Consider the following 15,805-nt stretch of genomic DNA (forward strand, 5'->3'; position numbering starts at 1 on the left):
CTCTCTTTGCTGAACCTATATTCATACTACGTACGGGTTTTCCTCTTACCTACCCGTCATTATATGTTGGGGGCTACTATCACTTTTGGGGTTTCCCTGGAGGCAAGCCAGGTCTGTGTTTTCCTCTGTTAGGGGTAGCTAGACCTCCGGCTGGTGCGAGACGTCTAGGGATAAAACGCAGGTACGCCCCCCGGCCACTATTAGTTGTGCGTTAGGTTCAGCATCGCGGTCAGCTGAGATTCCATCATCCTAGAGCTAGTCCGTTTTTTGCCTATGTCCCTGCCATTGGGAACCATGACAGTGGTCCACATTTCCTGGGCCCGCTAAATACTTGAACCAGCCCTACCCCCCACAACTTTAGCCAAATGACCCCCAATTTCCAATGCCTAACTAATATTATAAAATAAATTAAGATTGACGAGCTTCAGTAACAAGAATTGATGTTTTTACCATTAAAATGGGCATTGTAGGTGTTTTCCTGGCCCCCCACTCACTGCCGACTATGCTTCCCCATTGACTTGCATTGGGTTTCGTCTTTCGGTCGATCCCCGACTTTTCGCGATAATCTGCCGATTGCACTCGACTTGACTTTTGAGATAGTCGGGTTTCGCAAAACCCGACTCGACCCCAAAAAAGTAAAAGTCGCTCAACCCTAGTGAGGACGATGAAACCCGTATAAATGAGAGGCTTGGAGAGTGAGTGTATATATATACATGTTTTTTCTATTAGTCACCTACTGACTAACCTTAAGGGGGTGAATTATGGGTATAGTTTTACATTTAGAATTAATAAAGTTTAATTTTATCCTTTTGTCAGCAAACATGAGGAAAGACAAGAGACAAACCCTTTAAAAAGATTAAGTTTGGGTTAAAACTATTCCAACATTATGAACATAAAAAGGCTTCTCCCCTATGTGACGTCTCTGATGTTTATCAACAGTTGATTTCCAAGTAAAATATTTCCCACATTAAGAAAACGAAAAAGGGTTCTCCCCTGTGTGACTGCACTGATGTCTAATAAGAAGCTGTTTCCATTTAAAACATTTCCCACATTCTGAACAGGAAAAAGGCTTCTCCCCTGTGTGAGTTCTCTGGTGACTAACTAGACTCCATTTCTGGTTAAAACATTTCCCACATTCTGAACAGGAAAAAGGCTTCTCCCTTGTGTGGGTTCTTTGATGGCTAACTAGACACCATTTCTGGATAAAACATTTCCCACATTCTGAACAGGAAAAAGGCTTCTGTCCTGTGTGATTTCTCTGGTGGCTAACTAGACTCACTTTCAGTCTAAAACATTTCCCACATTCTGAACAGGAAAAGGGCTTCTCCCCTGTGTGAATTCTACGGTGATTAACCAAATCTGCTTTCTGGTTAAAACATTTCCCACAATCTGAACAGGAAAAAGGCTTCTCCCCTGTATGAGTTCTCTGGTGACTAACTAGACTCCCTTTGTGTTTAAAACATTTCCCACATTCTGAACAGGAAAAAGGCTTCTCATCTGTGTGAGTTCTATAGTGGTTAACCAAATCTGTTTTCCGTTGAAAACATTTCCCACATTCTGAACAGGAAAAAGGCTTCTCCCCTGTGTGGGTTCTTTGATGGCTAACAAGTTGTGATTTACGGATAAAACATTTCCCACATTCTGAACAGGAAAAAGGCTTCTCCCCTGTGTGAGCTCTCTGGTGAGTAACAAGCAGCGATTTATCTGAAAAACATTTCCCACATTCTGAACAGGAAAAAGGCTTCTCCCCTGTGTGGGTTCTTTGATGGCTAACAAGTTTTGATTTCCGGATAAAACATTTCCCACATTCTGAACAGGAAAATGGCTTCTGTCCTGTGTGATTTCTCTGGTGGCTAACTAGACTCCCTTTCAGGCTAAAACATTTTCCACATTCTGAACAGGAAAAAGGCTTCTCCCCTGTGTGAATTCTACGGTGATTAACCAAATCAGCTTTCTTGTTAAAACATTTCCCACAATCTGAACAGGAAAAAGGCTTCTCCCCTGTATGAGTTCTCTGGTGACTAACTAAAAGCGATTTCCAGTTAAAACATTTCCCACATTCTGGACATGAAAAAGGCTTCTCCCCTGTGGGACTTGTCTGATGTCTAACAAGAAGCACTTTGTGTTTAAAACATTTCCCACATTCTGAACAGGAAAAAGGCATCTCCCCTGTATGAGTTCTCTGGTGACTAACTAGAGTCCCTTTATGTCTAAAACATTTCCCACATTCTGAACAGGAAAAAGGCTTCTCCCCTGTGTGAATTCTACAGTGAATAACCAATTCTGATTTCTTGTTAAAACATTTCCCACATTCTGAACATGAAAATGACTTCTTTGCTTTAGGAGCAGTTTGTTTTTTAATGCATCTTTTGTGACTTTGATTTTCCTTAGTAGTCAGTAATGAATCAGAAGATGGGACCTGTTTCATAGGATCGGATGACAGATCTTTGCTGTGAATGGATGTCGATATATCTGGAGTAACAGCAGTCACTTTAGTTGTATCTTGTAGGATCTCAAGATTATCAGATTTAAAAATTGAAGAGGTCAGCTGTCCCTCTGATCTCCTGGTACAGTCATCTGCCAAGACAAAAAACATTTTTTTTTTTTATAAAATATCCTTGAGTTTTATATTTTTGAACATTTCTACTTAAACTGTCCATAAAAATGGCAAGCTATGTAAAAAACATTAAAGGGAACCTGTCACCCCCAAAATGGAAGGTGAGCAAAGCCCAGTCATCAGGGGCTTATCTACAGCATTCTGTAATGCTGTAGATAAGCTCCCGATGTTACCTGAAATATGATAAAAAGAGGTTAGATTATACTCACCCAGGGGCGGTCCCGCTGCGGTCCGGTCCAGCGCCTCCTATCTTCATTCCATGACATCCTCTTCTGGTTTTCACGGCGTGGCTCCAGTGCGGGCGTACTTTGTCTGCCCTGTTTAGGGCAGAGCAAAGTACTGCAGTGCGCAGGCGCTGGGCCTCTCTGACCTTTCCCGGCGCCTGCACACTGCAGTACTTTGCTCTGCCCTTAACAGGGCAGAGAAAGTATGCCTGCGCCAGAGCCGTGGTGTGAAGACCAGAAGAGGACGTCATGAAATGAAGATAGGAGGCGCCGGACTGGACCAGTGAAGCCTACCGCAGCGGGACTGCCACTGGGCGAGTATAATCTAACCTCTTTTTATTATCTTTCAGGTAACATCGGAGGCTTATCTACAGCATTACAGAATGATGTAGATATGCTCCTGATGACAGTGGGCTTAGCTCACTCTCCATTTTGGGGGTGACAGGTTCCCTTTATTCATCAAGACAATGACAGTCCACCTTGTTGGATGAGCCAGTAGTGCGTGGTGTTCAACTGTTTGTTCATTCTGCCTCCCAACTATCAAATAAAAAGAAACCAATCAATGTTATGTAGGCGAAAATAATACCTATTCTCATCTCACAAAAAGCCAAGTCCCCACTCAGGTCCATCATCTGTCAATGTAGAAACAGAGGTTCCCACACTACTAGTGGCTCAAAGGCTGTTGAAAAGTAACAGAGTTTCTATAAACCAATCCAGCAAAATCCGCTCTCACTTCTGAGTCTTGCAGTGTGCTCAAACAACATTTAGGATCTCTGTATTTAGTAATATTATATAGTGAGGTGAATCCACTTAATTTGCAGTGTGTGTCTCCTGGAGCACAATCTGGGCACTATGTGCTGGGTAATAAAATGGCAAATTGTAATTTTCTCTCTCCAACATCCACTGCGTGCTGATTTTCCAGAAAGTGGCTGTGGAGTCAAAATATTAATTCCTCCTACACACGTGGTCAAAATTGTTGGTATCCCTGGTTTAATGACAGAAAAACCCACAATGGTCACAGAAATAACTTGAATCTGACAAAAATAATAACAAATCAAAAATCTATGAGAATGAACAAATGAAAGTCAGACATTGCTTTTTAACCCCTTCATGACCCATCCTATTTTGACCTTAATGACCTGGCCGTTTTTTGCAATTCTGACCAGTGTCCCATTATGAGGTAATAACTCAGGAACGCTTCAACGGATCCTAGCGGTTCTGAGATTGCTTTTCGTGACATTGGGCTTCATGTTAGTGGTAAATTTAGGTCGATAATTTTTGCGTTTATTTGTGAAAAAAATGGAAATTTGGCTAAAATTTTGAAAATTTTGCAATTTTCAAATTTTGAATTTTTATTCTGTTAAACCAGAGAGTTATGTGACACAAAATAGTTAATAAATAACATTTCCCACATGTCTACTTTACATCAGCACAATTTTAGAATCAAAATTTATTTTTGCTAGGAAGTTATAAGGGTTAAAATTTGACCAGCGATTTCTCATTTTTTACAACAAAATTTACAAAACCATTTTTTTTAAGGACCACCTCACATTTGAAGTCAGTTTGAGGGGTCTGTATGGCTGAAAATACCCAAAAGTGACACCATTCTAAAAACTGCACCCCTCAAGTTGCTCAAAACCACATTCAAGAAGTTTATTAACCCTTCAGGTACTTCACAGCAGCAGAAGCAACATGGAAGGAAAAAATGACATTTAACTTTTTAGTCACAAAAATGATGTTTTAGCAACAATTTTTTTATTTTTCCAAGGGTAAAAAGAGAAACTGGACCCCAAACGTTATTGTACAATTTGTCCTGAGTACCCCGATACCTCATATGTGGGGGGGAACCACTGTCTGGGCGAACGACAGGGCTCTGAAGGGAAGGAGCGCCATTTAACTTTTTCACCGAAAAATTGGCTCCAATCTTTAGTGGACACCATGTCGCGTTTGGAGAGCCCCTGTGTGCCTAAACATTGGAGCTTCCCCACAAGTGACCCCATTTTGGAAACTAGACCCCCCAAGGAGCTTATCTAGATGCATAGTGAGCACTTTGAACCCCCAGGTGCTTCACAAATTGATCCGTAAAAATGAAAAAGTACTTTTTTTTTTCCACAAAAAATTTATTTTAGCCTCAATTTTTTCATTTTCACATGGGCAACAGGATAAAATGGATCCTAAAATGTGTTGGACAGTTTCTCCTGAGTACAGCGATACCTCATATGTGCACTGTTTGTGCACACGGCAAGACTTGGAAGGGAAGGAGCACCATTTGACTTTTGAATGAAAAATTAGCTCCAATAGTTAGCAGACACCATGTCACGTTTGGAGAGCCCCTGTGTGCCTAAACATTGGAGCTCCCCCACGTGTCCCTATTTTCAAAATTAGACCCCCCAAGGAACTTATCTAGATGCATAGTGAACACTTTGAACCCCTAGGTCCTTCACAAATTGATCCTAAAAAATGAAAAAGTACTTTTTTTTTTCACAAAAAATTTTCATTTAGCCTCAATTTGTTCATTTCCACATGGGCAACAGGATAAAATGGATCCTAAAATTTATTAGGCAATATCTCCTGAGTACACTGATACCTCACATGTGGGGGTAAACCACTGTTTGGGCACGCGGCAGGGCTCGGAAGGGAAGGAGTGCCATTTGACTTTTTGAATGAAAAATTAGCTCCAATCGTTAGCGGACTGTTATGATCCGGTGACCTTGGAGCCGCATGAAACTTTCTCTGGAGTAGGTGGAAACTGTACTGACCGCAAATCCTGAACTAACACCGCAACTAGAAGTAGCCGTGGGGTGTGCCTAACAAACCCTAGACACCTCGACACAGCCGGAGGACTAAATACCCCTATAGATAGAAATAGGAATACTACCTTGCCTCAGAGCAGAACCCCAAAGGATAGGCAGCCCCCCACGAATATTGACTGTGAGTAGGAGAAGAAAAGACACACGCAGGCAGAAAACAAGATTTAGCAAAAGAGGCCACTGTAGCTAATAGAAAAGGATAGGACAGAATACTAGGTGGTCAGTATTAAACCCCTTCCAAAAATATCCACAGCAGATAATACAAAAAATTCCACAATCTAACTAAAGACGTGGAATGAATATCTGCACCCCCAGAGAATCCAACAAGACTGAGAAAATACTGACACAATCTAAGCTGGAAAAGAAAACACAAAAGAATAGCACTGAATTATGAAGCACACAGCATGTGTGCCACAGAAACAAAACCAGACACTTATCTTTGCTGATTTGGCAGAAAGGCAGGAGGAGCCAGGCAGAGGTCCAACACCTCCCAACAACAATTGGCAACTGGCAAGGACTAATGAATCCTGCACACCTAAATACCCCAGTCAGAACTGCAATCAGCAGACACACCTGACCAGGACTGAAACCCAGGGACAACTGCATTACCACCTACCACCACCGGAGGGAACCCAAAAGCAGAATTCACAACAGCGGACACCATGTCGCATTTGGAGAGCCCTTGTGTGCCTAAACATTGGAGCTCCCCCACATGTGACCCAATTTTGGAAACTAGACCTCCCATGGAACTAATCTAGATGTGCTGTGACCACTTTAAACCCCCAAGTGCTTCATAGAAGTTTATAACGCAGAAAATAAATAATTTTTCTTTCCTCAAAAATTATTTTTTAGCCTGCAATTTTTTATTTTCACAAGAGTAACAGGAGAAATTGGACCCCAAATGCTGTTGTCCAGTTTGTCCTGAGTACACTGATTACCCACATGTGGGGGTAAACCACTGTTTGGGCGCACGTCAGGGCTCGGAAGGGAAGTAGTGACGTTTTGAAATGCAGAATTTGATGGAATGGTCTGCGGGCATCACGTTGCATTTGCAGAGCCCCTGATGTGCCTAAACAGTAGAAACCCCCCACAAGTGACCCCATTTTGGAAACTAGACCCTCCAAGGAACGTATCTAGATGTGTGGTGAGCACGTTCAACCCCCAAGTGCTTCACAGAAGTTTACAACGCAGAGCTGTGAAAATAAAAAATTATTTTTCTTTCCTCAAAAAAGATGTTTTAGCAAGCAATTTTTTACTTTCACAAGGGAAACAGGAGAAATTAGACCCCAAAATTTGAAGCCCAGTTTGTTGTGAGTACGCTGATACCCCATATGTGGGGATAAACCACTGTTTGGGCGCACGTCGGGGCTCGGAAGGGAGGGAGCACCTTTTGAGTTTTTGAACGCATGATTGGCTGGAATCAATGGTGGCGCCATGTTGCGTTTGGAGACCCCTGATGTGCCTAAACAGTGGAAACCCCTCAATTCTAACTTCAACACTAATCCCAACACACCCCTAACCCTAATCCCAACTGTAGCCTGTTATGGACCTGGTGGTTAGGAGCACCCGGAATGACCTGATGATTAAAACCAAAACCTGAGACAAGCTCTGAGGAGGTGGTAACTCTACTGACCGCAATCCCTAATCCTATCACACACACTAGAAATAGCCGTGGAGCGTTCCTAACTCTCCCTAGATGCCTCTACACAGCCTAAGAGCTAACTACCCCTAAAGATAGAAATAGGAGCCTACCTTGCCTCAGAGAAATTCCCCAAAGTAAAGATAGCCCCCACAAATATTGACTGTGAGTTGAGGGAAGTGACAAACACAGGAATGAAAACAGATTTTAGCAAAGGAGGCCGAATCTTCTCTAGATAGACAGAAGATAGGAAAGGGAACTGTGCGGTCAGTATAAAAAACTACAAAAAACCACGCAGAGTGTGCAAAAAGACCTCCACACCGACTCACGGTGTGGAGGTGCCACTCTGCACCCCAGAGCTTCCAGCTAGCAAGGAAATGTCATATTAGCAAGCTGGACTAGAAACATAGCATGTACTGAGAAATATACTCAAAACAAATGGACAACAAATGAACTAGCAGGGACTTAGCTTCTGCTGGAGTAGACAGGTCATCAGAGAAATCCAAGAGAGATCTAAACCAGTACTGAGACATTGACAGCTGGCATGAACTAACGACCAGAGCAGAGTTAAATAGGGAAGCCAGCAGAAACAATAAATGAGGGCAGCTGAGAAAGCCAACCTCAAAGATCAGCAGTTCCACTCAAAGCCACCAGAGGGTGTCCAAGGACAGAAATCACCATTCACGACCACAGGAGGGAGCCCGAGAAAAGAATTCACAACAAAAACGGAATTCACAACAGTACCCCCCCCCCTTGAGGAGGGGTCACCGAACCCTCACCAGAGCCCCCAGGCCGATCAGGACGAGCCAAATGAAAGGCACGAACCAAATCGGCAGCATGGACATCGGTGGCAACAACCCAGGAATTATCCTCCTGACCATAACCCTTCCATTTAACCAGGTACTGAAGCTTCCGTCTCGAGAGATGAGAATCCAAAATCTTCTCCACCACATACTCCAACTCCCCCTCAACCAACACTGGAGCAGGAGGATCAATGGAAGGAACCATAGGTGTCACATATCTCCGCAACAAAGACCTATGGAACACATTATGGATGGCAAAAGAAGCTGGAAGGGCCAAACGAAACGACACGATTGATAATTTCAGAAATCTTATAAGGACCAATAAAAGAGGCTTGAACTTAGGGGAAGAAACCTTCATAGGAACATGACGAGAAGATAACCAGACCAAATCCCAACACGAAGTCGGGGACCAACACAGTGACGGCGGTTAGCAAAACGTTGCGCCTTCTCCTGAGACAACGTTAAATTGTCCACCACATGAGTCCAAATTTGCTGCAACCTGTCCACCACAGAATCCATACCAGACAGTCAGAAGGCTCAACCTGCCCTGAAGAAAAATGAAGATGAAAACCAGAATTACAAAAAAAAGGCAAAACCAAAGTAGCCGAACTAGCCCGATTATTAAGGGTGAACTCGGCCAATGGCAAGAAGGTCACCCAATCATCCTGATCAGCAGAAACAAAGCATCTCAGATAGATTTCCAAAGTCTGATTGGTTCGTTCGGTCTGGCCATTTGTCTGAGGATGGAACGCTGAAGAAAAAGACAAATCAATGCCCATCTTAGCACAAAAGGACCGCCAAAACCTAGAAACAAACTGGGAACCTCTGTCAGACACAATGTTCTCCGGAATGCCATGCAAACGAACCACATGCTGAAAAAATAATGGAACCAAATCAGAGGAAGAGGGCAATTTAGGCAAGGGTACCAAATGGACCATCTTAGAAAACCGATCACAAACCACCCAGATGACAGACATCCTCTGAGAGACAGGAAGATCAGGAATAAAATCCATGGAAATATGCGTCCAGGGCCTCTTCGGGACAGGCAAAGGCAAAAGCAACCCACTGGCACGAGAACAGCAAGGCTTGGCCCGAGCACAAGTCCCAAAGGACTGCACAAAAGCACGCACATCCCGTGACAAGGAAGGCCACCAAAAGGACCTAGCAACCAAATCTCTGGTACCAAAAATCCCAGGATGACCAGCCAATACTGAACAATGAACCTCAGAAATAACTTTACTAGTCCATCTATCAGGGACAAACAGTTTCTCCACTGGACAGCGGTCAGGTCTATCAGCCTGAAACTCCTGCAGCACCCGCCGCAAATCAGGGGAGATTGCAGACAGAATCACCCCCTCCTTGAGAATACCAGTCGGCTCAAGGACTCCTGGAGAATCAGGCAAAAAACTCCTAGAAAGAGCATCAGCCTTCACATTCTTAGACCCCGGAAGGTACGAGACCACAAAATCGAAACGGGAGAAAAACAGCGACCATCGAGCCTGTCTAGGATTCAACCGCTTGGCAGACTCGAGGCAAGTCAGATTCTTGTGATCAGTCAAGACCACCACGCGATGTTTGGCTCCCTTCAGCCAATGTCGCCACTCCTCGAATGCCCACTTCATAGCCAACAACTCCCGATTGCCGACATCATAATTACGCTCAGCAGGCGAAAACTTTCTAGAAAAGAAGGCACATGGTTTCATCAATGAGCCATCAGAACTTCTCAGAGACAAAACAGCCCCTGCCCCAATCTCAGAAGCATCAACCTCGACCTGAAAAGGGAGCGAAACATCTGGCTGACGCAACACAGGGGCCGAAGTAAAACGACGTTTAAGCTCCTGAAAAGCCTCAATGGCCGCAGGGGACCAATTCACCACATCAGCGCCTTTCTTCGTCAAAGGCTTAACCACACTGGAAAAATTAGCGATGAAGCGACGGTAAAAATTAGCAAAGCCCAGAAACTTCTGAAGACTCTTCACAGATGTAGGTTGAGTCCAATCATATATAGCCTGAACTTTAACAGGGTCCATCTGGATAGTAGAAGGGGAAAAAATGAAGTCCAAAAAGGAAACCTTCTGAAATCCAAAGAGACATTTAGACCCCTTCACAAACAACGCATTAGCACGAAGGACCTGGAATACCATCCTGACCTGCTTTACATGAGACTCTCAGTCATCCGAAAAGACCAAAATATCATCCAAATATACAATCATGAATTTATCCAGATACTTCCGGAAGATGTCGTGCATAAAGGACTGAAACACAGATGGAGCATTAGAAAGCCCGAATGGCATTACCAGGTACTCAAAATGGCCCTCGGGCATATTAAATGCTGTTTTCCATTCATCGCCCTGTTTAATACGCACAAGGTTATACGCCCCTCGAAGGTCAATCTTGGTAAACCAACTAGCACCCTTAATCCGAGCAAACAAATCCGACAGCAGAGGCAAAGGGTACTGAAATTTGACCGTGATCTTATTGAGAAGGCGGTAATCTATACATGGTCTCAGAGAGCCATCCTTCTTGGCCACAAAAAAGAACCCTGCTCCCAACGGCGACGAAGACGGGCGAATATGCCCCTTCTCCAAGGACTCCTTTACATAACTCCGCATAGCAGCATGTTCTGGCACAGACAAATTGAAAAGTCGGCCCTTAGGGAACTTACTACCAGGAATCAAATTAATAGCGCAATCACAGTCCCTATGAGGAGGTAGGGCACTGGACTTGGGCTCATCAAATACATCCTGGTAATCCGACAAAAACTCAGGGACTTCAGAAGGAGTGGAAGAAGAGATTGACATCGAAGGAACATCAGTATGTATCCCTTGACAACCCCAACTAGACACAGACATTGATTTCCAATCCAGTACTGGATTATTATTATTATTATTTATTGTTATAGCGCCATTTATTCCATGGCGCTTTACAAGTGAGGAGGGGTATACATAATAAAAACAAGTACAATAATCTTGAACAATACAAGTCATAACTGGTACAGTAGGAGAGAGGACCCTGCCCGCGAAGGCTCACAATCTACAAGAACCTGTAACCATGGAAAACCCAACACGACAACATCATGCAAATTATGCAACACCAAAAAGCGAATATTTTCCTGATGTGCGGGAGCCATGTACATGGTCAGCTGAGTCCAGTACTGAGTTTTATTCTTGGCCAATGGCGTAGCATCAATCCCCCTTAAGGGAATAGGACTCTGCAAAGGCTCCAAGGAAAAACCACAGCGCCTGGCAAACTCCAAGTCCATCAAGTTCAGGGCAGCGCCCGAATCCACAAATGCCATAACAGAATAGGACGACAATGAGCAAATCAGAGAAATAGACAAGAGAAATTTAGGCTGTACAGTACTAATGGTGACAGACCAAGCGAACCTCTTAGTGCGCTTAGGACAATCAGAAATAGAATGAGTGGAGTCACCACAGTAAAAACACAGCCCATTCAGACGTCTGTGTTCTTGCTGTTCAGCTCTGGTCAAAGTCCTATCACATTGCATAGGCTCAGGCCTCCGCTCAGAGGACACCGCCAAATGGTGCACAACTTTGCGCTCACGCAAACGCCGATCAATCTGAATGGCCAAAGACATTGATTCATTCAGACCAGCAGGCGTGGGGAACCCCACCATAACATCTTTAAGGGATTCAGAAAGACCCTTTCTGAAAATTGCTGCCAGGGCATACTCATTCCATTGTGTAAGCACAGACCACTTTCTAAACTTCTGGCAATATACTTCTGCTTCATCCTGACCCTGACATAGAGCCAGCAAGGTCTTTTCTGCCTGATCCACTGAATTTGGTTCGTCATAAAGCAATCCGAGCGCTTGAAAAAATGCATCTAAATTAAGCAATGCAGGATTTCCTGGCTCAAGGGAGAATGCCCAGTCTTGCGGGTCGCCACGCAACAAAGAAATAATAATCTTTACTTGCTGAATGGGGTCACAAGAGGAGCGGGGTTTCAGAGCAAAAAACAGTCTGCAATTATTTTTGAAATTCAAAAATTTAGATCTATTCCCAGAAAACAAATCAGGGATCGGAATTCTAGGCTCTAACATCGGATTCTGAACAACATAATCTTGAATACTTTGTACCCTTGCAGTGAGTTGATCCACACAAGAGGACAAACCTTGAATATCCATATCTACACCTGAGTACTGAACCACCCAGAGGTTAAGGGGAAAAGAAAGACAAAACAAGCTGCAAAAAAAAAAAATTGACTCAGAACTTCTCTTATCCCTCTTTTGAGATGCATTAACATTTTGTTGGCCAGCTGTACTGTTATGGACCTGGTGGTTAGGAGCACCCGGAATGACCTGATGGTTAAAATCAAAACCTGAGAAAAGCTCTGAGGAGGTGGTAACTCTACTGACCGCAATCCCTAATGCTATCACACACACTAGAAATAGCCGTGGAGCGTTCCTAACTCTCCCTAGACGCCTCTACACAGCCTAAGAGCTAACTACCCCTAAAGATAGAAATAGGAGCCTACCTTGCCTCAGAGAAATTCCCCAAAGTAAAGATAGCCCCCACAAATATTGACTGTGAGTTAAGATGGAAGTGACAAACACAGGAATGAAAACAGATTTTAGCAAAGGAGGCCGAATCTTCTCTAGATAGACAGAAGATAGGAAAGGGAACTGTGCGGTCAGTATAAAAAACTACAAAAAACCACGCAGAGTGTGCAAAAAGACCTCCACACCGACTCACGGTGTGGAGGTGCCACTCTGCACCCCAGAGCTTCCAGCTAGCAAGGAAATGTCATATTAGCAAGCTGGACTAGAAACATAGCATGTACTGAGAAATATACTCAAAACAAATGGACAACAAATGAACTAGCAGGGACTTAGCTTCTGCTGGAGTAGACAGGTCATCAGAGAAATCCAAGAGAGATCTGAACCAGTACTGAGACATTGACAGCTGGCATGAACTAACGACCAGAGCAGAGTTAAATAGGGAAGCCAGCAGAAGCAATAAATGAGGGCAGCTGAAAAAGCCAACCTCAAAGATCAGCAGTTGCACTCAAAGCCACCAGAGGGTGTCCAAGGACAGAACTCACCAAAGTACCATTCACGACCACAGGAGGGAGCCCGAGAACGGAATTCACAACAAAAACGGAATTCACAACAGTAGCCATAACCCTAATCACAACCCTAACCCCAACACACCCATAACCACAACCCTAACCCCAACACACCAGTAACCCTAACCACAACTGTAACCCCAACCTAACCCTATCCGTAACCCTAACCACAAACCTAGTCTTAACCCCATTTCCAACCCTAGCCCTAATTCCAACCCTAACCCTAAGGCTATGTGCCCACGTTGCGGATTCGTGTGAGATTTTTCCGCACGATTTTTGAAAAATCCGCAGGTAAAAGGCACTGCGTTTTACCTGCGGATTTACAGCGGATTTCCAGTTTTTTTTTGTGCGGATTTCACCTGCGGATTCCTATTGAGGAACAGATGTAAAACACTGCGGAATCCGCACAAAATTGACATGCTGCGGAAAATACAACGCAGCGTTTCCGCACGGTATTTTCCGCACCATGGGCACAGCGGATTCGGTTTTCCATAGGTTTAGATGGTACTGTAAACCTGATGGAAAACTGCTACGAATTCGCAGCGGCCAATCCACTGCGGATCCGCAGCCAATCCACTGTGGATCCATGGCCAAATCCACACCGTGTGCACATGCCCTAACCCTAACCTTAACCTTAACCCTACCCCTAGTTCTAACCCTAGTGGAAAAAGGAAAAAAAAATATTTTCTTTTTATTATTGTCCCTATCTATGGGGTGATAAAGGGGGGGGGGGGGGTCATTTACTATTTTTTTATTTTGATCACTGTGATAGGTTATATTAAGTGATCAAAATATAACTGGAACGAATCTGCCGGCGGGCAGATTCAGCGGGCGCACTGCGCTTGCGCCCGCCATTTTGGAAGATGGCGGCGCCCATGGAGAAGATGGATGGACACCGGGAGGCCCGGTAAGTATGAGGAGAGGGGGATCTGAGCATGGGGGGTGGATCGGAGGATGGGGGGGTGGCTTCAGAGCACGGGGGAGCGGGAAGGAGGACGGGGGAGCAGACAGGATGATGGAGGGGAGCGGAGCACCGGACGGAGGACCGGGGAGGAGATCGGTGGCGGTGGGGGGGTACATCAGTGTTTCCAGCCATGGCCGATGATATTGCAGCATCGGCCATGGCTGGATTGTAATATTTCACCAGTTTTTTAGGTGAAATATTACAAATCGCTCAGATTGGCTGTTGAAAGTGAAACTGCCAATCAGAGCGATCGTAGCAACGGGGGGTGAAGCCACCCCCCCCCGGGCTAAAGTACCACTCCCCCTGTCCCTGCAGATCGGGTGAAATTGTAGTTAACCCTTTCACCCGATCTGCAGGGACGCGATCTTTCCATGACGCCACACAGGCGTCACAGGTCGGATTGGCACTGACTTTCATGATGCCTACGTGGCGTCAAAGGTCGGAAGGGGTTAACCATGCTTCCACAGAATTTTTTTTTTTAAAAAACCTCATGAAATAGGCCTGGGCAGAAATGATGGTACCCTTAACTTAACTGCTTCGTGACCGCCAACGATAAACATCGGCGCTAGCTATAACGATGGGATTCTGGCGCACAACCCTTACTTTGACCCCCGACCTTATTGAGACCCGATTGGTTCAGGTCCTGATGACATCAGCATCACACCAGCCAATGAGACAAACCACTATGAAAGTGTATTGTAGCAATGAACTTTCCTGGGCGATCTACCTCATAAAAACGCTGTTTGTCCTCAGATGTCAGTGAGAGATTAGAGGTGAAATAGTGTTACAAGTGCTGCTGGCAACAGCTGTGCCAGTCAGCCATCTTGTTAAAAAGTAAAAAAAACAGATAAGGCAGGTTAGGGTTAGTGCTATAGTTAGGGTTAGTATTGGGGCTAAAGTTAGGCCTCTTTCACACTTCCGTCGGTACAGGGCCGTCGCTAAGCGTCGGCCCGACGTACCGACGACGTGCAAATTCGCCACAACGTGGGCAGCGGACACAGTGTTTCAACGCGTCCGCTGGCCACTGTAAAGTCCCGGGGAGGAGGGGGCGGAGTTCCGGCCGCACGCGCGGTCGGAAATGCAGGACCCGACGTGCGAAAAAACGTTCCCTTGAACTTTTTTTGCAACGACGGTCCGCCATATACCGACGCATCCAGTGCACGACATATGGAACGTGTGTCCATAGGTTACGGTGCGTCAGTAATACAAGTCTATGTGCAAAAAAGCATCCTGCGACCAACTTTGCAGGATGCGTTTTTTGCACAGAACGACGCATAGCAACGTTCACATTCCGACGGAAATGTGAAAGAGGCCTTAGGGTTACTGTTAAACTAAAGTTAGGGTTACCGTTAGGGTATGTGCACACGTTGCAGATTTGCCTGCAGATTTTTCTGCACTGAATCTGCATCTCTTGGCAGAAAATGCAGGTGCGTTTTTGATGCGTTTTTAATTCGTTTTTGAACGCTAAATAAAGATGTATTATTGAACAACAAAAAAAGATTTGTTATGTCATTTCTTGTCCAACCTCCTCTTTTACATTTGTCCAACCCACACTCCATTATACACACAGATAGATAGGTAGATAGATGATAGATAATAGACATAAATATAGATAAATGATAGAAGGAATGAGATGGATAGATAGATCTATACATAGATA

At 44.5% G+C, this 15,805-nt stretch overlaps 1 protein-coding gene across 2 annotated transcripts in view; it reads right to left on the bottom strand.

The window, feature by feature from the left end:
- Nucleotides 1–782: 782 nt before the first annotated feature.
- LOC143766862 (uncharacterized) overlaps nucleotides 783–15,805 on the bottom strand; it is a 98,411-nt gene continuing 83,388 nt past the window's right edge. For both annotated transcript variants that reach the window (XM_077254851.1, XM_077254852.1), the window contains exon 7: nucleotides 783–2,577. In XM_077254851.1, coding sequence (XP_077110966.1) covers nucleotides 968–2,577 — 1,610 coding nt within the window. In that variant the 3' untranslated portion in view covers nucleotides 783–967. The remainder of the gene's footprint in view (nucleotides 2,578–15,805) is intronic.

The sequence above is a fragment of the Ranitomeya variabilis genome, chromosome 4 (assembly GCF_051348905.1).
Source record: "Ranitomeya variabilis isolate aRanVar5 chromosome 4, aRanVar5.hap1, whole genome shotgun sequence".
NCBI lineage: Eukaryota > Metazoa > Chordata > Amphibia > Anura > Dendrobatidae > Ranitomeya > Ranitomeya variabilis.